The sequence below is a fragment of the Plasmodium inui genome (assembly GCF_000524495.1).
Source record: "Plasmodium inui San Antonio 1 unplaced genomic scaffold supercont1.2, whole genome shotgun sequence".
Classification (NCBI taxonomy): Eukaryota; Apicomplexa; class Aconoidasida; order Haemosporida; family Plasmodiidae; genus Plasmodium; species Plasmodium inui.
In genome coordinates this window covers 1,153,814-1,177,186 of record NW_008481836.1, presented here as the reverse complement: position 1 = coordinate 1,177,186, position 23,373 = coordinate 1,153,814, and the positions used below count along the sequence as shown (strand labels likewise).

General features: G+C 40.1%; 9 protein-coding genes across 9 annotated transcripts; 3 read left to right on the top strand and 6 right to left on the bottom strand.

The window, feature by feature from the left end:
* Window positions 1-1,100: 1,100 nt before the first annotated feature.
* C922_00713 (signal recognition particle subunit SRP19) lies at window positions 1,101-1,511 on the top strand (the record flags this gene model as incomplete). Its single annotated transcript, XM_008816326.1, has 1 exon — window positions 1,101-1,511. The coding sequence occupies one exon, from the start codon at window positions 1,101-1,103 to the stop codon at window positions 1,509-1,511; it is 411 nt and encodes a 136-aa protein (XP_008814548.1).
* A 1,062-nt stretch (window positions 1,512-2,573) lies between these two features.
* On the bottom strand, window positions 2,574-4,386 carry C922_00712 (glycerol-3-phosphate dehydrogenase (NAD+); the record flags this gene model as incomplete). The annotated part of the gene is made up of 5 exons (XM_008816325.1): window positions 2,574-2,738; window positions 2,883-3,185; window positions 3,342-3,473; window positions 3,657-4,115; window positions 4,342-4,386. 5 exons carry the CDS (start codon window positions 4,384-4,386, stop codon window positions 2,574-2,576), a joined length of 1,104 nt encoding a protein of 367 aa, XP_008814547.1.
* Window positions 4,387-5,698: 1,312 nt separating this feature from the next.
* Window positions 5,699-6,616, bottom strand: C922_00711 (hypothetical protein; the record flags this gene model as incomplete). Its single annotated transcript, XM_008816324.1, has 1 exon — window positions 5,699-6,616. One exon carries the CDS (start codon window positions 6,614-6,616, stop codon window positions 5,699-5,701), a length of 918 nt encoding a protein of 305 aa, XP_008814546.1.
* Window positions 6,617-7,427: 811 nt separating this feature from the next.
* C922_00710 (seryl-tRNA synthetase) lies at window positions 7,428-9,089 on the bottom strand (the record flags this gene model as incomplete). The annotated part of the gene is made up of 1 exon (XM_008816323.1): window positions 7,428-9,089. The coding sequence occupies one exon, from the start codon at window positions 9,087-9,089 to the stop codon at window positions 7,428-7,430; it is 1,662 nt and encodes a 553-aa protein (XP_008814545.1).
* A 1,371-nt stretch (window positions 9,090-10,460) lies between these two features.
* Window positions 10,461-12,251, bottom strand: C922_00709 (hypothetical protein; the record flags this gene model as incomplete). Its single annotated transcript, XM_008816322.1, has 1 exon — window positions 10,461-12,251. The coding sequence occupies one exon, from the start codon at window positions 12,249-12,251 to the stop codon at window positions 10,461-10,463; it is 1,791 nt and encodes a 596-aa protein (XP_008814544.1).
* Window positions 12,252-14,284: 2,033 nt separating this feature from the next.
* Window positions 14,285-15,382, bottom strand: C922_00708 (hypothetical protein; the record flags this gene model as incomplete). Its single annotated transcript, XM_008816321.1, has 1 exon — window positions 14,285-15,382. The coding sequence occupies one exon, from the start codon at window positions 15,380-15,382 to the stop codon at window positions 14,285-14,287; it is 1,098 nt and encodes a 365-aa protein (XP_008814543.1).
* A 932-nt stretch (window positions 15,383-16,314) lies between these two features.
* Window positions 16,315-20,013, top strand: C922_00707 (hypothetical protein; the record flags this gene model as incomplete). The annotated part of the gene is made up of 1 exon (XM_008816320.1): window positions 16,315-20,013. One exon carries the CDS (start codon window positions 16,315-16,317, stop codon window positions 20,011-20,013), a length of 3,699 nt encoding a protein of 1,232 aa, XP_008814542.1.
* Window positions 20,014-20,567: 554 nt separating this feature from the next.
* On the bottom strand, window positions 20,568-21,059 carry C922_00706 (hypothetical protein; the record flags this gene model as incomplete). Its single annotated transcript, XM_008816319.1, has 1 exon — window positions 20,568-21,059. The coding sequence occupies one exon, from the start codon at window positions 21,057-21,059 to the stop codon at window positions 20,568-20,570; it is 492 nt and encodes a 163-aa protein (XP_008814541.1).
* Window positions 21,060-21,733: 674 nt separating this feature from the next.
* C922_00705 (hypothetical protein) lies at window positions 21,734-23,125 on the top strand (the record flags this gene model as incomplete). Its single annotated transcript, XM_008816318.1, has 3 exons — window positions 21,734-21,787; window positions 22,015-22,113; window positions 23,093-23,125. The coding sequence occupies 3 exons, from the start codon at window positions 21,734-21,736 to the stop codon at window positions 23,123-23,125; spliced, it is 186 nt and encodes a 61-aa protein (XP_008814540.1).
* Between the last annotated feature and the right edge of the window lie 248 nt (window positions 23,126-23,373).

Below are 23,373 nucleotides of genomic sequence, written 5' to 3'. Positions count from 1 at the left end.
AGAAACAAATTTGTAATGTATGCGTACTGTACATTGCGACGCGTTTTTTTTCGTTGCGTTTTTTTTTTTTTTTTACAAAATTGTCAAATTTTTCTAATACGTATAAGGATTTACAAGTTTTTGCTTTCCTTTTGCTTTTCTTTTCCTTTCCTTTTGCTTTTCTTTTCCTTTCCTTTTCCTTTCTTTTCCTTCCTTTTCCTTTCTTTTCCTTCCTTTTCCTTCCTTTTTTTTTTTTGAAGCCATGTGCCAGTTTTTTTTTCACTTCCGAAAAATTATTTGGAAAGCGTACATTTGAATATAAACGTGCACATTTTTGTTTTTAGACTTACGAGTACACGTATATATGTACATTCGACCTCTTAAGGGTTTCCCCCCCTACGAGGCGAATGTCAACCAGCCGCCCTGCTTAGCCGTTTATGCATGAGCGCGTTAGTGAGAAATTCAGCCGAAAGAAGTGGCTGAAAGGAAGGTTGTAGGACTCATCTGCTTGAAAAAGTTACTTCAGGAATAGGAGGAACCAAACACACGTCACGCCTTATGTGGTAAGCAAAAGCAACTTAAAACCTTTTGTCTGCTGAAATGACATGTTTTTTTTTTTTTTCGTTATGAATGAGGTGGGCAATAAGGACATGTTATAAAATGTAAAAATATTCTTTTTCGCCATCCGCTTTTGTTTTTCCACAAAATGGAAAGCAGAAACTGTTGGTACACTTTACACGTGACGGTTTTGCCACGTTTTCCCTTTGTTCATTCTGAGCATGGATTTTTCATTTTTCAAAGATTTTAAGCCTTCTCCCCCCATCCGCCATTACATTGACCTTTGGGGGAGTTTCCCTAAACTGTTTGCCCAAAAGATGTCATAGAATTTCCCCCCGTTTTAAAATTACACAGTTGAGTCTCACCATTTTGCATATCTCCTCACAATTGTAGGCTCCACTAATCGTCTGTCGCCTAGTGTAACGTTTGTATTTCACACATGTAAAACGGAGCGCACGCAAAAAAAAGAAAAAAAAAAACTTCAGAAGTGTAAATTAAAAAGGAACAAAAACACTGGCGCATGTGCAAGACCACATTTTTCACACAAAGCGAAAGAGCAAATGATGAAACCTGAAGTAATCAACGCGAACGATGACAGTAAGGACTACTCTCGATGGAAAATTATTTATCCCAATTATTTAAATAAAAAGAAAAAAGTGAAAGAAGGGAGAAAAATAAACCTGAATTATTGTGTAGCGGACCCATCCATTGACGAAATTGCATTGGCGTGTAAAGAATTGAAAGTCCAATGTGTTGTGGAAAAAAATAAATACTATCCAAGGGATTGGCTGGTGGAAGGAAGGATACGTATAAAAATGCCGGACGCCGAAAGCAGCAACATATTTAGTAAATTTGCCTTAATGAAACAAATTGGGTTGAAATTGCAAACCATAAAGGCGAATGTGGAACCTACTGTTGCGGTTAATGCGAACAGTGCGGCAAAGAAAAAAAAGAAAAAAAAAAACAAGGATTAAGTTGGCCCTGCATGAAGCTACATGGGAAGTGGGGCTCATTCGACCTACAGATGACTTAGCTCCCTTTGTATATCAATTCGACCCTTAGGGAGATATGCTTGGCAAGGTGATTAACCCAAGATTCTATGCTGAATCGGCTACGTTGGACATTTTTTTTTTCACCCATTTCTTGTAAATTTTTCCAGTGAACCGCACACCGCGTGCCCTTTCAGGGGGTCCTCCAATTTGCTGCTCTTCGAATGAATTTCTTCCGTGTTGCGATAAATATAGCATCCTCGCTGGTGTGTGGCTTATCCTTCAACACAGACCCACACGTACGTAGAGCACTGCAAATGTAGTGGCTAAATTGTTTTTAGTTATACATGACAACACCCACCTCTTTTCAACTTCTGATTGGTAATTTTTTTGAGACTTGTTTTTTTTTTTATCAAAACGTATACTACAGCTGAAATGGAGGGATATATATATGTAGGACTTGATAAGGAATGGTTAATTATTTTTTCTTTTTTTTTCCCGTTCAAGCGCCATTCCGTTCGATATATCCCAAAAAATGGCAAAATGGGACAGTGCAAACGTGCATAAAGTGCTAATAATGCACATTCTTCAGTTTACTTATTGAAGTGTACACAAGTGGGGGAGCGGTTCATATTCAAAGAGTTCGTTTTTTTAAAAAAAAAGAGGAAATAATGATAAGACATAGGATAAAAAACTAAGTGTAGATGTTACAAGGAACAAAGAGCAGTTTTGAAAAGTATTCTTACATATTGCCAGTGGTAAAAAAAAAAAAAAAAAAGGCGTGCTAATTATTCAGTATACTCAAAATTGAGGAAAGCAGGACAATTTATACATTACGGGAAAAATCAAACAAAAACATCGTTACAAATGTTGCGCTGAATTCGGGGTGCATATTATTCCAACCCAAGCAATGTCATCGGTAGATATGGAATACTAACGCAGGTGGTGGAGGGTTAAAATATGCACACATGGCACATGGGGCCACTCTCTTCGCGTGTACATATGACTTCTAAACACAAGCTTGAGCTCATCTGGGCGGTTCTGTTACTATGCCGTTATTGCCGATACTGTGTAGTTCACAAATATGTTCAGCAGTGCGCGGGGGTCCTCATTCTCAAACGATATTTTGTGGAGAATCGTGAAAAGGGGAAATTCGTGGGTTAAGTTGTTCTTTTTGATAATTTGGTAAACGTACCTCAAAGTCACAGTTCCCTGCGAAAGGAAGAAAAAAAAAAAAAAAAAAAAAAAAAAAAATTACAAACTCGGGTAACAACCACTCCATCCAACCGAATGCAGACACTGTCATCGCGTCGTGGTATGTAAAGGCAATTCTCTCCATATTAAAAAATTACTGACCTGCAATTTCTGCCCCTTGAGGATTTCATTCTCCAGCTCTTCCCACGTTTTCTTCGGATTACACTTTACAAACTCCGCAGAGCATTTTGCGTTTCTTCCGCCCAGGAAGGACGTGATGATATCAGCCAAGCCACAGCTCTCAAAAAATATGCTCACATCGGAATAATTAAAAAATGTTTTCCCAAAAAGGATGGATTCTTTAACTCCAATTCTGATAATCGCCGATTTGGAATTGTGGGAAGCTTCTAGTCCGTCGCAAAATCCAGCTGCCAGCGTTATGATATTTTTTAACGCGCCGAAAATCTGCACATCGTGCGGAAGGGAAAATGTTAACAAAAAAAATGTGCGTCATGGATAATTATGCAATCAGTAAACGAGTTGGGAAAAATACAACACATGTTTTTGTATACTAATATTGCACCAGCGACGTCATTTATTTATTCATATTGGTCGCCCTACCTCAACCCCCACAGTTTCATTAACGCAGTTTATTTTAAAGTAGGGCAAGTCAAAAACCCGCTGCCAAATTAGCAGCGTGTCCTTGTCATTTCCTCCTATAGTGGATTCTGAGAATTTCTCCATGGCTACATCCTGTTAAAAGGGGCACATTAAAATGCACGCAAAGGTGTGTGAACGGGGTGGGAATCTTTTGAATGTCCCAAAAGAGCGCACAGTATATGTGATGGTGCGCGTAGGTCAAGATATATACTCTTCACGATGCTTCCCTCTCGTAGGGGTGCCGACACGCGTAGGACTTTCCCCCCACACACTTACCATGGCTATGTTTGCACCCGACAAGGCACAACAGGGAATGTCCAGGAAGTTGCTAATGTATTTGGAGCAAAGATTCATCTGATCATTTTTAATGATAAATCCTTTAGTTAAAGAAATAGCCTGTGCATGCTTCTCTATCTTAATGGATTGGTTTTCTTTTATTAACATCAATACGTTTTCTAAATATTGGGATGGGATTATAAATATTAACAGGTCAGTAGCATTAATCACTCTGGACAAATCTGAGTAGGCAACAATGTTGTGCGGTAAGGCCACCCCCTTTAAGTATTTTACATTTTCATGCTTCTTGTTAATTATATCCACCAGCTTTTCTCCGTCTACCACTTCGTCTCGTATCCACATCTTCACTTCATTCTCAAATAAATAATTATTCTTTGCATTCGTGCCCACGATTTTGCTGATTGTACTCGCCCAGCTTCCGCTGCCCAGAATGGATATCTGTTTGTGGGGGTGCAAAAAAAAAAAAAAAAAAAAAAAAAAACACGCACACATGTATACATTCGATTGACTTCTACGCGAGCACAGTTGTGACGCTGTGACATGGAACGGACAGGCGAAGTGTATTTGCAAATGAGTATGCACAAATATATTGATATTTATATGCCCCTGTGCAAAGTTGCATGTAGGCAGCAGAGGTGTTCTCTCCCCTTTCTATGGGTGTTACCTTGAGTGGGCCTTCCTTTAGCTTATCGAACAGGTTTCTGTACATTTTGTAACTTGTAAAAATGGCACAGTTGCGACTCGCGAGGAGCGATATATTATGTACTATGCACAACCTATAATATGTCGTAACTTTTTCGTTTTAACTCTTCACTTTTAATGTGAATAGTGCTGTCGCAGCGATGATGTTGCCTTCGCGCTGAAATACTTTTTAGCAATTCTACGCGTTTTTTGGGAGTGTCCCTCTGTAAGTGTTTGTACCTATGGGGGTATTATATGCATGTGCGTATGTAATCCCCACTTGTACTTTTTCTCCTTTGCTGTTGCGTGACTCTTTTTTGATATACGTGCTCCTTCGTCGAATGGCCCTATTTCCCTTTTTTTTAAATATAAAATATTGTTCACGTTTATTTTTTCCCGACTTATGGGAAAAAAAAAAAAGAAACCTATAGAAGCGAAGAGAAGCAAGTTATGCGGTACCTTGAAGTGAAATATATTTTGTCGTCAATCGAACTTCTTGACGGTTTAAAAAATGTTTGCATGTCACCTATGTTTTTTAATTTATCTTTCCATCCATGTGACATATGGTGCCAGCATATATTCTCAGTGTATGTAATAAGTTGTATATATATGTTTAATTATGTGCCACACCGGGAAGGACTTTATTATGTCCATTGCGCCACTTCTTTTTTGTGTTGCCTTGCACCCATTGCAGTCACAAAAGTGCGCAAAAATTGTTTTACGTTCTGCGGATGGAAATGTTTCCTTTGTTTCTCTTCAACTTGAATTGCGAATATATCCAAATGTTTATACGTACATGTGTTTATACATATGTATATTATATTTTTTCTTTTTTTTTTCCTTGTGCATATATCGCAATGTAGCTTTTAAAAAATTCGGGGGTGCGGATTAGGCATTGCACAAGCGCTTATATGATATACCCGCTTAACCACTAGTGTTACATGTAGGAGAAATTCTGCATCTCTTGTGCGTTCGTTTATGTAAAAGGGCAACCCATAAATAGTAGTTCTTCCGTTCTCTTTCCACGTATTCAATTCGCAAAAGTTACAACTTCGTGCGCGTATGCTCCAGGGTGGGGGCAAATATATAGGCCAAAAGCGGAGCAGTGATTGCAGCGTTTTTCTTTTTTTTTCCTCGTATCGATATTCTTTCCTTTTTTTGCGTCGTTTTTTTGTGGTGTTTCTTTGTGCCGTTTTTTTGTGGCATTTCTTTGTGGCGTTTTTTGCAGCTGTCCTTCCCAGTGGTACATTCTTACTGTATATATCTTTTTCCACGTTGGCCGATTTCTCTTCACAGCACACTTTTTTCTCCTTCGCGAAAAAGGCACCCCTTTTTTCTGGTTAGTCATCAACCTGGATGGAAACCTTCCGCCCTCTGTAAATCTGCGCCTCGCTTATTAACAACAAAAGCAAATTAAATAAAACGAAGAAAGTTAAAAACTTGCACTGTCGGAACATCCACGCCGGAATTAAGCACTTGTTGTGTAGTAGGTAATAATTAAGCAACAGTGACATGTACGATAGCATTAAAAGTAAAATGCTATCTTTGGGAAAACTGTCACATAACGACGATGTTATTAAACCAAAAAATAATGGAATTATGGAGTAGATCAAACGTAAGCTGTTGTACAAGCCTTTGTATTTTCTCGTCGGAGGCACTCCATACTGAATTAATTGCAGCAATGAATTAAGCCCTCCGTGGAAAACTAAAATGCATGAACAGCAATAAATTTCGAAGGAAAAAATGTCACGTATGTAATTTTCCCTCCCCATTTCTGGCAGTATATGAATAAGCAACACTCCACTGGAAAGGGCCAATAAGGAAAGGCATTGACATATTTTGAAACCTTTTGGAACTTTATTCGTTCTCCCTTCCATGGGAAGAAATCCAAAAAGGGATTCGTTGTGGCTGTTTTTTATGATTATGTCTGCAACTCTTTTTTGGATCACTTTATTGTTAAAATATAGGTCTCTGTGGTCTTCCTCACTTGTTGCTGCATCCGGGGCTGCACCCAGGGCCACACCCGGGTCTACACTCGGGGGAAAGGTCGACCTTCCCTTTGTCTTTGTATTCACATGTGGATGCACTTTTTCTCCCCAGTTGTTAGTGTTGATGTCGCGCCGCCCGTTCCTACCATCGCTTGCCTTGACACTGGAGAATTCCCGCCTGAAATTATAACAGCACTTAATGCGAAGCTCCCTCTTTTTGTAACGAGCAATGACGAAATTGGTGCATTTTTTCCACAATAAACTCATCATCGTGGTTTGGAAAAAAATAAAAAAGTCCTTAACAGTGTGTAGGTTCAGCGTGAGGGTGTCACTGTGATGTGCCGTACAAACGGCTATACTCATAGGTATACTCATACGTCTCTTCACATGCACAGCTCTACATTTTTATCCTACCTCTGTACCAAATTGTTACGCTAAGAGGGGGATAGTTAATCAACGCTGTTCTTTTCCCTTTGCATGGAACAAATTTGAGGTGATCGTCACAGCAGTTAAAAAAGAAAAAAAATTTTAATATTTCATAGCGTAGCTATTTAAAAGTGGGAAAGGGGAAAGAAACACACACAAGTCATCGATGGGGCGAAAATGAACATGTAAAAAAAGCGTGAATAATTTATAAAAAAAAAAAAAAAAAAAGTAGAATAAAAAGCAGAATAGGAAGGAAGTCCCCTGACTGTGGTCAAATTGCAATATCGCCTACTAAAGATGCGCAATTATGTAGCACGTAAAAGTGTTAGCGTGAACGACATGTTACATGCGCCCGTGGGAGTGCATAATTTAAGTGATCCCAAAATGGGGAAAAAATAATTCGAACATGCGCGTTATGAAATGGGTTCATAATGACAAATTATGCTTCGCTTTTCTTTGCGCATGTATACTTTTTTTGGTTTTTTCAGGGGAGGCGCCAAATGTGTTAGGTGGGCACTTCAAGCGGGTGCAACACAAATTTGGGGGGACAGCCAAATAGCCAGGTTCCGTGTGGGAGTCCTCCACGCGTGGTGTTCCACTAAGCTCAGCTATTGCTGCAAAAAGGATGCGTTGTAATAATACAGCTCCATGCCCGCTACAAACTAATCAATGACGCGTTCATAAATTTCCGCAAAGGCTTCGGTATGATGAGCTGCTTTTTTTCATTTGGGGAGGTCCCCCCTATTTGATACTGTTCGAGGATGATTGCCAAGACACGTCCTACGGCCAAACCGGACCCATTAATAGTATGGCAGAAAAAGGTACTGTCCTTCTTTTTATATTTTAAATTTAGTTTCCTGGCTTGGAAATCTAAGCAATTGGAGCAGGAAGAAACTTCAACAAATCGTTGCTGACTGGGTAGCCAGGCTTCTAAATCGTAACATATGGATGCAGAAAATGGAGTTTCAAAGGAATTCAGAAGAACTATTCTGTAGGGAATTTTCAATTTCTTTAAAATATATTCACTATGTTTAATTAAATCTTTGTAAAACACATGAGAGCTTTTCCTATCGGTGATGTTAACTAATTCTACTTTTTCGAAAATGTGTTCACGTAGCAATCCCTTCGATGCTTTTCCATAGGTAAAGTTCTTTTCTATCCTAAAACATGAAGAATGGCTCACTAACCTAATGGGTAAATTTTCAGAATCTAAGTGGGTATTTCTAAAGAGGTTTAATAGAGAAACTTCGCTAGTAGGAATTAGAAAAGCATCTTCGTTTAGAATTTTATAATTGTTATTAATTTGAAATAAGTCGTTTTCAAATTTTGGTAGTTGCCCTGTGTTGGTTAAGGCCGATCTGGCAACTATTACTGGCGCTTTTACATACGTGTAGTGGAATTTATTTACATGTGTATTAATCATGAAGTGAATTAATGCCCTCTCCAACTTGGCGATATTATTTACTAGTACGTTATAGCCAAAGCCAATTTTGTTCGTTATGTTGGTAAAAATGTGTTGATTATTGTCGAATCTTTTTAAAATTTCTTCATGCGATTCTATGGAGGTGTTACCTTTGTCCATTTCGACATTTTTTATTTTGTACATCTTGACTATTTTGTTTCCGTTGTTTGATTTTCCCTCAGGTACTTTGCATAGTAAAAGGTTGGGAAGCCTACTGAAATGCTCCTCTATTTTGTACCTCAAATAGGTTATCTTCGTTTCGTTAATGTTAATCTGTTCGTTTATTTGGTTTATTTCTTTTTTCACTCGTTCGATATTGCATTCTTTAAAATGGGTGTCCTTTTGTGGGTTTCGTGTTTCTATTTCTACTTCGTTGCTATCCATGCAAGATGTCTCCTCTGAGATTCCACCCTGGGGTGCGCTTTTAATAGTGGCATTTTGAGCAAACATTAAATTTTTTACTAGATCGGATAAAACTTTTCTCATATTTCGGAGATTATTTCTTAACATTTCCAGTTTATTTTTTTCCTCTATTAAATTTTTTAACATTTGAACATGGTTAATATTTTTTTCCATTCCCCTTTTTTTTAAATTTTCGATTACTTTGTTTTCATTTACTTTTAAAATGTTAAGACTCAAGCCACATTCGTTATGTTCGACTTGGCTCCATTTGTCACCACTGGATTTGTTCTTGCACGCTAGGGGGGGGTGTCTTCTAACCGCACGCAGGTCCCTCCCTTGGGGGTCCCCGTGCCATGGGTTGATGTAGAACTCTATGCCATGTTTGTTCCGCCTTCCAAGTGCCCATTGAACGCATAGCAGTATGCAGAGTAGGGAGGGGGCTTTCATATGCATGCTACATATTGGGCCCTGTCGCTTCTACGGCGTTGTTTGGCTTTGCGAGTCTTGGCACCTACACCAGTAGGCGTCTGCTCAAATGCGTCAGTGCGAAAATGCGTGTGTATCTCCCATTGTTGCATTGAAGTTGGGCCTATGTGGCGACATTTTCCCCTCCCCACTGCGCAAACCCAGAGTTGGCAAACGACACGCTTCTGGTCAGAAATGTCACCTATATGTGGGCACCTCGACGTTGTTACGGGACGGCATACAATGTAGCGCAAATCGGAAAAAATGCAGGAACGCGCGGGAAAGGCGCAGCAACGATAACAGCAAAACACGTGACGATGCTGCAGAAATTGAGGCGCCTTTATTTATGCCAAATTGGGAAAAAAACATATGAGATCCCTTCCCTTTCGGAGGTGAACCTCTTTCAGAATTTACAAACGGGGGGTTTAAAAGGGAAGAATTCAATCAGCGAATCGGTTTCGGGTGCCCGTATGATGGGACATGCATACACATATTATGCGTGCGCTTACATTTGCATAATAAGATATGTAAAATTATATATGCACGTAATAGCGCACAAAAAGTTGTGGTTAAACCAGGAGAGGGAGATAAGCAAGGAAAAAAAAAAAAAAAAAAAAGTTGGGAGGAATGAAGGAAGCAAGCAACGAACCAACCAGAGTAGCCATTCAGTAACAATAACGAAGAGGCACTTTTTTATATGCAGAAGGGACGGTGGTAGTTATACAATTTCTTTTAAAAAAAATTAAACACATCGGATGTGATACATGCATCCATGTCACCCAGATGGGAGCGCATACTGTGATGTGCTCTGTCGGTCCATTCTACACTGACGCACACAGCGCCCAACTGACACGAGGAAAAAAATTGAATTCGAACTTCATAACCACATGGAGGAGACACATATAATATACGTTTTGTACGTAACGCTGTTTTTTTTATTATTTTTTTGCATACGTTTTATATCAAAACAAATTAATAAATTATTTATAACAGGGGGAAATTATAATGCGAAATGAACTATAAAAAAAAAATGAAGAAATCGATAGCACTTTTACTTTTGTAAGGGTGTCTCTGCACATGTATACGACCCTATACAAACGAGGCATGCTGGGCGCGAAAAAAAAATTTGACAAATTGGGAATATGCTTGGATCGAAAAAATGTTACACACAGCGCACCACTAACAAATTGCGCTTTCTCTGTCGTTCGTGGATGCAAACGCCAATTTGGTAAAACATCCATGGTTGTTTTTATCACAATGTTGAATGAGAAGTGGCTTAGGATGGAGTGAAAAAGATAGCAGCACCACGGCTTTGCACAAACGGCTAACCGTTGTGCTACCCTGACGAGGGGGACCTACTTAAATGTCCTCCATGGAGGCCTTAAATTGTGAAAAGTCCTCCATCTCGTCCATGTCGCCGATCTCCGTAAAGTGCGAAATTCTCTTCAGTCTGTCTGAGGGCCTAAACAACATAAACATAGCAGTGATAATGATCAAAAACAAGCAGCTGATAATTCCCTCGCTAAGGTAGCACTTCAAGCTCCATATGGTATTATCCACAAAGAGCATAACGACGATATCTATAACAAAAGCGATAACTGAAAAGATAAGTGAAAAAATTAATACATTAAAAAACTTCTTAAACATGTTTAACTTCTCGTACTGTTTATCTTCATTTAACTGAATTATAATTTTGCTAGCGGAAGTAAATACCCACAAGTAAATAATAGAATAGATAACCGTTACTGGGATAATGCAAAATAGGAAATAAACTGCATTAACTTCTGCATCGGTTAAGTGCATGTCCAGAAACTGTTTTATGAAGTCAAAAATGATAAAAAAGAAGAAGAGCACTTTTATCTTAATAAACGTCTTCTTGTCCAATGTTGGGATGACTAAGCCCCAGCCTAGGGATCCAAGTAAAATTAAAAGATACGAACATACATTTTTTAATATACTCGAACATACTGATAGGAAGAGGAAATTCCTATTCACCCTTGCGCGTAAATTGTAAACCAAGAAGTAGAGAAAGAGGAAGAAATTTTCCACCAGGTAGAGAAATATGCATACTAGGATCCATATCTGAATTTTGATAACGAACTGTTTGTTCCTCATTAGTAAATATATCCAAGTAAACAAATAAATCGCATAGATAAGCATACACACAAAGTACAAATTTAGCTTTGGTATCTTATCTCCTGGTAGGTATCCATACTTATTCAAAATGTGTATATTACCATGTAGCTCTAACTCGTACTTTTTACTATCTGAACAGTTTGATAAAAATAATGCGTACACATCCGTGTCGTCTATGTCATACATATGTCTGTTTTGAATTATTTTTAAAAATTGTTCATGGTTTACTTCATTCTCTAGAGGTGACATCTCCTCGTTGTTCGATATTCTGTCATTCAGGAAATAAACTGGTAATTTTAATGCATACATACTTGACTCCTTTACGTACCTTTTTAGGTACCCCCTTCCTGGACAGGTGTATGAATCATTTCCGTCCATGCCCCTTTCTTCCGTGTGACAACATACGTTGGAATCTTTTGGTAGATAAAACTTATTGAAATCGCTTTCCTTCATTATGACCACTTCTAAAAATAGGTTACTTGTGTTTAGCACCTCGTCATCCTCGTGCTTGTGGATATATTCCTTTTTTTTTCTTAAGTAGGGGTTATCCTTATACAGGTTTATTTTAAATTTATCCTTTTTGTCTTTCTCATCAGTGTCTTCATCCTCCTCATCACTGCTATTATTGTTGGTCTCCGAGGTGGAGTGTTCGTCCGATTTATTTTCCCCATCCGATTCGTCCTTCCCCTGGCCACTCGTTTTGCTCTCCTCCCGGACGAAGCTGAAATATTTCGTGTTCTTATTTTCCGTGGTACTGATTCCTATGTTTTCAAAAATTGCATGTGGCCCCTTCGTTGTCATGTCCTTCTTCTCCCCCAGGAAAACGTATGGAGTGTCATTTTTCCCAAATATGTACAGACCCTTAAGAACATACAGAATGTAGTTCGTGTTTATTTTCTGTCCATCTAATCTTATCAATTGGCTGCTCGTAATGCTTGCAAACAGGAGAAGAAACACGACGATGAGGAACTCGGTTTTGCATTTAACTTTCTGAGTGGACTTCCATATCATCATGCTATATTTTGTGTACGAAGTGGGGGTGCCCGGGGGGGGGTTCTTCTTCTTTTGCTTGGGTATCAGCGAGTTTACGTGAGGTGCTATTCACCTATACGAGATTTTTCTGCGCGTTTCCAAGCCTCCTTTGCCCAACCGTACGGTTAAAATTACCCACGTTTTGGCTGCTTTATGTACGAAACGTAAATGCATACGGAGATAGTGCCAAGCGTAAAGATTGTAATACTGAGCCTGTACCTCAAACAAATGGGGGGGGAAAACAAAAAAAAGGGAAACCAAGTCAAATGAGGAGAGGTCAAATGAGAAGTCCAATGGGGAGAAGTCCAATGGGGAGAAGTCCAATGGGGAGAAGTCCAATGGGGAGAAGTCCAATGGGGAGAAGTCAAATGAGGAAAAGTCAAATGAGGAGAAGTCAAATGGAGTGGGGTCGAATCGAGGCAAATAAAACCAAAACGATAAGATGCGACGCAACGGCTTGCCAGTTTGCAGTTGTTTCAATTTCGTAATTTTATTTCTTTCCTTTTTAACGAATATTGCATTTATTATCAAAAAATAGGGGGCGGGAAAAAAAAAAAAAAAAAAAAATGCGAAATGAAGTGGATCACAATTTTCATATTTGTAACTGCAAAGCCTTGTCAAACGCAGAAAAGTTGTTCGAATGTTTACGTGTATTTTCGCATGTCAACTTTTATTTTGCGCATATCCATAGCGAATGCATGTTTGCATTTTCGTGAGTTCGTTACCTTTCCATGTGAACACCCGTCTCCCAGTATTTTAAGTATTTCCGAACCAAACCCATGTGCAATGAACTCGCGGGTCAGCTGTCTGTGAGTTGCACCACACATACTTTGCAGGTATGTGGCATACAATTTGCAGCCTGCATTGCGTCTGATTCACACGAAGCGCGTATGCGAGGGGAGGCTTTTTTTTCCACCCCCCTTTGATTAGCAGAGCGAAGAAATATTTTCCTGAAAATTTCCTCTCAATTTCCCACTCCTCCCAAATTTCCACACCGCAAAATTTGCTCATTTGGCATAACAAGTTTTGATCCCTTCTCCGCTTCAATTCCTTCAGCCCACAGTTTGCAAAATCGATGTGGTGCGATCCACCCAAAGAAGCGGCTAAGGCTGCGTAGCGTGTAGCAGTTGGTGGCGCATATGTGAAGTAGGCGAAGTGGGTAACTGCGCAGACGCGTCGAGATTATCAGAACAACGGTAAAAAAGAATGATAAAAATGGTAAAACAAAATAACCGTTTTTTTTTTTTTTTTTTCCTAGCGTGGTCCTTATCTTATCACGCTATACAACGCAGCAGGGTGTAAGAAAATGATGTGTTTCCATTTCGACTCATAAGCCTAAAAGGGGAGAAACTACTGTCTGGAAAAGGAAAGCACATAATTAGCACATCCGGTGAGGGGGCAAAAAACAGTTAATGTAACGTCAAAATGGGCATAGCCAAGGAATTGTTCCATCAAATGGGCTTCTCGGCAGCAAGGACACACGTTCCCCGGTAGCTCCCATGGAGAGCACATCTCATCCGTAATCCTTTGTAACCGTGTGGGCAGAACGAAGAGGTTCGTTTGAATGATCACTCCTGCTACAGTTATATGGGCTCTGGTTAATCGTCCGAACATCATTGTTGAAGGGGAGAACTTTTACTTTTTTACTACTGCTGTGGAGGCGTGTGAATTAATACCCGACTATCCAGGGCATCGTTCAAACCAACGGGGAAGAAAGAACAAAAGTGTTACATTTAAGTGGCTCACGGGGTGCAAACCATATGCATGTAGTTCATTTATGTGTGGGTGTGCAAAAGTAGTTGCATCTACAAGATGTAGAAGCAGCGAGATGACGCAGCTTTTTCTTTTTTTTTCTTCTTTTTCGGCGTGCTAAAAGTGAGTACATCTCTAACTTCACTAATACAGATTGAGACATATACATTGTTCATTTTTTTTCTTTTTTTTTTTTTTCCTTTTTTGTTGTTTGCTCCTCCCAAATGAGGAGTTACTCACCAGCAGCCCCAGATCAATCTACGCTAAGGCAACAAAAAGGGGAGGTCATAGTTGGGGATGCCATTGCCTATATACACAGAGGCATAAAAGGGGGTATTCAGGAGGTGGTAGAAGACATAACCAGGGTACAAAGAATTCATTATGGAAATTTTACTTAACTGTTTATTAACTTTTACATTCCACATGCTTGCTGGGATATCTGATTTGATAGAATCGAGAAAATTATTCAAAAAAAAAGTATTGTAACTCTTAATTTTATCGTACGTTAAATTCTTAGGGTATCTAAAGTGAACCCACGATGTTAATTTTAGTGCCTCTATCATATTCAATCCACTGAAGTTGGCAAATTTCATCTCTAAGTTATTTGTTATTTTTACAGAATTGTAAGGTACAATAAATGCTTCTTCATCGATTTTTCTAACGACATAGGATAGTCTCTCAAGCTCGGTGATATCGCTCTGTCTTTCTTTCTTTTTATTTTTTTCCACTTTGTTTTTTTTTTCCTTTTTGGGGGTTCCTCCTTCCATTTCGCTTTCGCCGCTTTGTGAGTCCCCATTTTGGTGTCTTCCCTGGGAACCGTCACTATTCTGATGTCCACTTTTGGAGTTGTGACTATTTTCGCTACTGCTCTGTGCGTCGCTACTCTGTCCGGTGCTACTCTCCCCGGTGCTACTCTCCCCGGTGCTACTCTCCCCGGTGCTACTTTTTTCGCTGTCACTTAGGGAGTCTTCACTACTGTCACTTCCGCCCTGCCCCCTCCTCGACTTGCGACCCTCAGAATATAGACTGACTGCCACCCCTGTGAACAGCGTGAAGGGCGTCTTCTGCTCCACTTTCTCTATCAACTTGTCATTCCCCTTTGTCACTTCCCTAAATTCGTAATCATCATTACAGTAGTAAAATTTCTTTTTTGGAAAAACCTTATCATGATTGAGGTAGTAGACTATGTAATAGTCATTTTGTATACCTTCTATCTTCCCCCACAAATAAATCTGCTTGTTTATTTTCTCCTCCAAATTGGTCATGCCGTATAGCAACCCCAGTTTTTCCTCATCGTTGAAACACCTGTTGGATTCGCCTAGATTTTCTAAGTGGAATTCCAAGTTCTTTAATTCTATCATTTCGGCTGATGGGGAAACGGGGGTGTTGCGTTTTTTCGTGTGTGTGTGCGTGTGGGTGCTTCTATCTGGTGCACTCATTCGTGGGGTGATGGAACATCGCACACCTCTGCTTCGTACCCGTGTTAAAGGCTACTCCGTGAATAGCGCGAAATGAGCAAGTCGCATTTTTCTCCCTCTCAATGTGCACCTTTCTCTTTTCCTAGAAAGCTTACGATCCCTTTTAGTTAATACCTATCTCCGAATTTACAAGAAAAACGAGTACTCATAAAACAAATTGAAGTTTTCCCCTACAATAGCCCAGTCACGGATCAGATGTGTCTCTCCCCCCTCGGATTTAAAACCCAATGAAGGGATACATAACATGGAAAACTAAATTTAGAGAAGATTCCCTACGAGGGAGTCTATTGTGTGGCACATCGGGGTTAGACAGTTTCCTCTCAGCAAGACAGAAAAAAAAAAAAAAAAATACATAGACATATATATAAGAATGATCCGTTTGGGTATATATCGTCAGATGCACATGCGTAGGAAGTGACTCTCTTGCAAACATCTACATTTATGTCACTATAAAAAAAAAAAAAAAAAAAAAGCAGGCCCGCCTCTCTATCCACCCACTGCTGTTAAGAAAAAAAAACATATAGGAGTAGAACCCACGCTTCCTTTCATTTCGCTCCCCTTTTTGAGCCATTCCTTTTTCGAAAATATTCCGAACTATTCCAAACATTGGCACATTTCAAACCAGAAGGGGTAACAAGATCGCGCTCGCATATTATCATAGATTAGTGAGCGCTGAATGGAATGTTTAAGATACACCTACCTCTCTCCCTCCTGCTGCTCAGACAAAATGCATTATTTTAGGAAAAAAAAAAAACGAGCCTCTAAACAAAAGAGAGGCCTTTATAGCAAACAGTAAATACACGAAAAAAAATGGAATGCTCACAAGTGATGATGTATTCAATGACGTGGACGCATCTGAGGGGCAACCTGACCAAAATGAAAAGAATAAATCCCATATGAATGACACGCACAAGTTGGACACGAGCACGAACTCATTCCTAGATGGGAGCTTTAAGGAAGAGATAGGGATTACCTCCAAGAAAGGTGCATTAACGAATCAAAAGCAAAAATTCAATAACGGTTCCCGTTTTGAAGAAAAAAAAAATCTCGCCCATTGCAGCAGTGAATATGGCATGGAGATCTACAATGAAGACATGGCAAAGGAATACAGTCAAAAGGGAGCCATTAAAGACACTGAACTAAAACATTTAGCACAAACGAATCAGCAGAATCACGTTTCAAACAATAGTGAACCCAGTGACAGCAACGTTTATAACCAAGGAGAGGGAACCAACTTTAACGACCCCTCTCCGTATGATACTGTAAAGGACCAAATGATGTCAGAACATGTGGAAAGGGATATACAGCATCTGAGAAACAGCAAAATGAACGGAGAATTTAAACCATTTGTAGGCAGCCCAAAGTATAACAAACAGAATTCATCACTACTGGGTTATCAGGGGAAAACAGACGACCCTCCAAGAAGTGACAAACCGGTAAATGAAAATATGCCTCCCAATAGCACCTACATTTCGAGTAAATCTTTTAACAACACTGCAGGCCCTGGTCAAAGCGGAACTGACCACATCAACCGAGATCACACCGACCATTTTTATGATAACATGAAGGCAGTAAAGATAGACTCTGAGCTAAGTGCAAATAACAGTGTGTCTCTAACCAGTGGGGGGAAAAAAGAAATGGAGACAAATCTCAATTCCATCCAAAGGAATAGGACATTGCAGCCACATGGAGGTGCGCTGGAAGGCATGCACCCTGGCTCTGCTGACAGGTATGGGGAAAACACAGAAGAGTCCACAAACGGGGAGAACATAATTTACGAGGGACAGCATTACCATAACGGCAACTTCCTGGAACAAAGCGACAGAGTGGACAGCGGTGGGAACGGCCAAGTTAACAGCAGTGGGAACGACAGAAGTGGGAACGAGAGACGTGGTAACTTCCATGAAGGGGTAGACCCAAATGATCCGGCTGGAGATAGCCTAAACTCGCTGCAACTCTCGCAAAGGTATGTTGATATAGGTGAATCTGGCGATGGACGAAATGCACAAAATATGAGAGCCCGAAATATGGACAATTTCGATGAAACCTTTTTAAAAAATAATAATTCTTCCGCAAAAAATGGGGAGTTCTATAAAAAGTTAAACAGTAATAGGATAGAGATGGAGGACAAAATAAGTGGGGGAAATTTTAAAGCAAGCGTAGATGCTGAGTTGGAGCAGCTAACGAGGGCTAGTAGGAGCCATTTTCACTCCAGTAGATCATACACACAGCCGATACATGCGCAGCAGGAGTTAGGCGGAGAGTTAATCGAGTGGGGCGGACACCCGAGTGAGCAACATTCGAAGTACAACGGAGCGAGGAGAATTTCTATGCAGCCACAACCCAGCCATCTACCCCCCAGGAAAAAAGACTTATCCAAGTCTATAAATGCCAAAATGTCAGGAGAGAATTCTGCAGCCCGGAAAAGTGGCCAACTAGAAAAGGCATACAACAGGGAGCAATCAAACAGCAGACAAATAGAACCAAGGAGAAGTTATATGCATGTAAGCAACCTGCAGATTGAATCGAGGAGCTATTCCATAACCTCCAAAAAAAGTCACACTACAGGATCGAGGGGAAATTTTGAGGAAGATAAAAATGATATAATTCTATCTCAAAACAGGACTGTGAGAATGCCTGAGAATTTAATAGAATTAAAATTTAATCTGAATGGATCTGTCAGCAGGATTTCAGATTCGACAAATGAGATGCACATGGAAGATGGTTCGCTCAAATGTGAGAGCGGGAAAGAGCATTTAATGAACAACTCGGAAGAATCAGCACATAACTACATGAGGGTAGGTAGCCAAATGGAATATGGAAGAACCAGCCTAGCCAAACAAAACAGAAAAATGGAATCAAAAAGGCACCACGAAGATGCATCTAATAGCTTGATAGAATCGCAATACGCAGAACACCCAGAACATTTGATCGATTCACAATTTGGACAAACCTCTAATCATCTAATCGAATCGCAATATGATATCCACAAAAGTAATGACAATATGTCAGACAGTAATAGTAGCTCTATGGTCTTAAATAAGAGTCAACACCAAATGAGCAATGGTATGGGGGACGAACGTAGCAATTTTATCAAACCGGGAAACTACGCACAGAAATCCCAATACAGCAATGGCAACTCGGGGACAATGCATACAAAATCCAAGAGTCTAATCAATTCGACACACAGTCAGATGCAACTACGGAGTATTGCTCATCGTCCAAGTAATAACGTTATGAAGCAAAATAAGGTTCATAAAGAGTCGAGTGGCAGTTTGGTGGAGTCTCGCAACAGTCTCATGAATTCACAGAGTCGGCATAACGAGATGTGGAAGAGTTTGACAGAGACGAATGATACGTTTGGGAATTCTAAATTTAGTCACAGCGTGTCCGGCTCGAGGCGCAGCCACACGGAAAGCGCCAGCAGCGGCAGCATGAACAATGGCCAACGGGACGCGGACAATTTGAAGGAGTATGCCAACCATTCGCAGAGCTACACGGACCATTCGAATGCTAGGTTGGAAGAGAGACCACCTCAACCAGCCCACTCATTTCAACAAAACAGAAAAGATCTAAATGAAATGAACCATTACTATGATAACAGACGAAGCAGGCCCCATTTGAACAGAAGTGAATATGCCCCGAAGAAGAACGTCCAACATCCTTATGAAAAATTCAATACCTGTGTCCGCGATGATGAGCAAAAGGCTGATTTGTTGCAAGCGTTCCAAAAGGGTATTAAAACCAAGTGGGGTGTAAAAAATGTACAAGTCCAAGGTGAAAACGAAATGGGGAAATCACGAAACAGTTTGGACGATTATGAAAAGAGACAGCGAAATGACATCATTCGTGCGTCTGAGAATCACAATTTAAAGAAAGAACAAAGTAGGAATTATTTCTCCACGGACGACAACAATGGCAATGTGCCGCAAATGTCCCGTGCGTCTCGAATGTCACATGCACCTCTCGTGCATAATGAAGATGTTGACCAAAAAATGGGCAGTAAAATGCACTACGACGAATTAGAGCACAGTTTTGAAAACTTCGAAAAGGGGGGACATAAGGACGGTGGCGATCTGGAGTTTTCCTTCGATCAGGAAAATAAAATCTCCAATGATATGTGCAAAGATATGGGCAAGGACTTCTCAACATCCATTACGGATTCGCAACTTTTAATGAGCGGCTCTAATAATATTATGCACCACTCAGATATAAATACTTCGAACCATTTTGATTTAGGGATGTCCTATAAATCAAACAATATTTCCGACATGGATAAGTTCGCCATGGAAAATAATTTCAATTTGAACGTCAATTCGAATTATATTAAACGGCTAACCATGAACGACAATTTCGTCAACACAGATTTGCAGATCTCCTACATGGAAAATGAAATTCAAAATAAAATAAAAGACTTTGACAACTTCTTGGGGAAGGCTTTTGAGCACAAGTGTAATTCTGTCCTCAACAGAATTGAGAAGCTGCTTTCCTCCGACTTTTTCGGCGAGTCGTAGTTTCGTTCGGCTTGGTTTTGCCGTTTGTTTGGTTGTTTGTCTGTTTGTCTGCCCCTCTGTGTATGTCTCGGTGTACGTCTCTCCGGATGTCTCTGTTTATTTCTCTGCGCATGTCTGTGTTTACTTCTCTGCGTATTTCTGTATTTCCCCACGTATATCCCTTCCATCCTACCTGTGTGTGGGGGGTGGCCACGAACTCGGCGCCCAGTAGTACTTCCACCCTCTGGCCATCTCTTTCGCTTGTTTCTTCACCAAAAAAAGGACTCCTCCCAAAGGTGTCATAATTGATGGTTTTAAAAAATTCCCCCTCTTTTTTTTTCGTGATACTTTTGAAAGAGTCACACTACAAAAAATGGGTGAACTGGAAATATCCCATCAACTTAAGAAGCTCTGCTAATTTGAAATGTTAATACGTTTGGTGGGCTAAATGCTAGCACTTCCTTGTTCAACCATTCGAACGTTGAAACTTGGACAGCGGTAGAAGCCCTCAAATGAGGGGGGTGCACATATTATGCTCATACATATTAGGCCAATCATAGGAGGAATGCAGGTGCCTAAAAATCTGTGACTCTGCAATTATGGGCCCAATCACCAAACATGGTTGGTTCGTGCTTTTCATATTTGTATCCAAATTCTTGGAATAAATTATCTGTCGAATCTAGCTCGTTGTGACTTTCCTCCATAGTTGCATTTATTGCTTCGTCCGTGTTCTCTGCTTCGTCCGTGTTCTCTGCTTCGTCCATCTTCTTTGCTTCGTTTACCCCCACCTGCCCCTTTCTACTTGTCTTCAAAGAATCGCGCTTATGCCAGTTACCCTCCTGCTGTTCATTTTCGTCCTCAGCCGGGTTATTATTTCTTTCTAGGGTTGAGAAATTCTCATAAAAAAATCGATATATTGTTTCTGCACATTTGCGTTTTCTAAAATGATGGCAAAGACTTTGTGGAGTCATCACCCTTTTTGTTGTTTCATAATTGTAGTATCGCTTAGGGGTTCGGAACAAAATTTTATTTCCCTTGAAGTAACTTAAGGGGTGTAATTTTGTCATTATAATAGAGTGGGCACCTTGAGTGAGAGTGTGGTACATTTAGTGAGTGTTTTTTTCTTTTTTTTTTTTTTGAACATGCGTTCGGGGACTCTTTTTGGGATGCCTTCCGTAATATGCTCAGTGGAGACGGAGCTCTAATGGACCATACACGCGTGTTTGTCCTTTCGCTGCAATTGAAAATATTAACCTTTGTCTTTTCGCTTGAACACTTATAAGTGGGGTTATTTAAAAAAAAAAAAATGTCAATTTAAATGTGCCCTGTTTGCATAGGAGCACATTTTAAATGGCCTCACGTGGACCATTAAAAGGTGACACGTAGTGATGTCGTATACGCGCGAACATATGTGGAGGAACCCTTTCTGCCTCTCTGACAGTATAATGGTGCACAAATGCAAACTCTAAATAGTGCTAGCGGAGTATAACCCAGGTGGGAAGTTTCGCTTTTTAAAATATTCTCCACTGAGGAATTTGCTTCTCCCACGTTGTATAAATCGTACCCCAAAAAAGTGAAGGCGTGGAAGTGTGTAAAAAAAAAAACACACACAATAAGGTACATTCACCGGCTTTGTGCCACACTTAGCCATTTCTCCACTTATGGATTTCTCCACTTACGCATTTTAAAGTAGATACGCGCCAACGAAGTAATTCCCTTCACAGTGCACACTTACATAAAAATGGAAGAGAAGGATCTCAATTTGATTGAAAAGGATAACCTTGACGTGGTGACCGTACGAATGGATATGCAACAAGCGCCGCCTGTGCGAATTGAATTCATTCCCCAGTAGGGGTGTCCTGGCATGGGAACACCTCCTTGCGCGTATCTCTCCACATGCACAAGCTCGTTCACCGTATGCACACAGCAAAAAAATATATACACATAATATGTGCCTACATCGGCGCGGTTACATCAATGCATACATACTTGCAAACACATTTGGTCTGCTTCCCACATCAGGACAACTTAAAAAGCGAAAACGCTAAGTACATGGAGACACACCCAGAGCTGCGGGACTTGCTGAATGACTTCATATCCTCCGTTTTGTTGCATACACCGGTAAGCATGAACAAAATGGGGACGCGTTGTTCACTTCAATTGCGATTGTGCGAGGGTAAGAAACGGAAAAAAGGACACCAAAAGGGCACAGAAAGGGACACCGAAAAATGATAAAAATGAAGTAAATAAAGTGAAAATTCAACCCAAATTCGCTGATAGAAACACAAAGCGTGGTCTTCAAAAAAAGGATTTATGCGCCACGTTCTTCGAAAAATGTTCGTTATTATAGAGTTGTTTGAATGCGTGAAAAAAATGCGAAACGGATGAAAATGGCGAGAAATCTCGGGAAAAATAAGGGCAAAAATAGGGGGACAAACAGGAGGAAAAAGCGAAGGGAAAAAATGACACCGCGCATATTGATACATGCGTCACCATGTTCTCTTTATTTTCCTACTAATGGCCCATATTTTTTTCCTTCCTTTTGTTCCCTTTTGCTTCCTTTTTTTTCCCGCTCGCCAATTTCGTGCAAACGTTTTCCCCACTATTTCCGTTTAACTGATTTTTTAAACAGAGCGCCCCCTACGCAACTATCGCCATATTATGGTGTAATTGCCGCATAATTTCCTGTTCGTTTTTTCATAAATAAATTCACTGTATGTATATATATATATACATATATATGTACATGTTTGACATACCAATTCAGGAAGATATTTTTAACTACGCGAATGAATATTTTTCTTACTTTAAAAAAAAGTAACCCATTTTTTGAAGGCATTAAACAAAGTAAGGAAGAACTTTCAGTGGGCATTTCCTGCATACGTGTATAGCAGTGTTGTCCATTGAAGAGTACCCTCTTTTAGTAAATTTCGTTTGGGGAAGATTCTCCATAAGTACATTTCACTGGTCGTATGAGTTGCGTGCTCGTGACGTATGCCTTTGCGCATGCCGCAACATACGCCTTTCCCTTTGCATTCTTGCGCAAAGTTAGCCGAACCTGTGCAGATAGCAGCGCCCTGGACACCTCCCCCCCTTGCAGAGCAAACGAAGTAGCCAGAAACGTGCGCTGTGATTATGTACCTGCGCAAGTGCTAATAAAGAAAAGACGAACCAAAAGAGTGCAAAGGAAATGTAAAAATGATTAGGCGTCTAAAGTAGCCCCAGTTTAGGCCAAGAAAGAAAAAAATCATCTAATATTTTTTTTTTTTTTTTTTTTTTGTGAACAGAAAATATTTGTTTGAAAAGTAACTTTATAATACCGTTTGACCAACTGGGCTTCTTTATGGGGTCCTTCTGCCCCATCCCACTTACACCACTTGC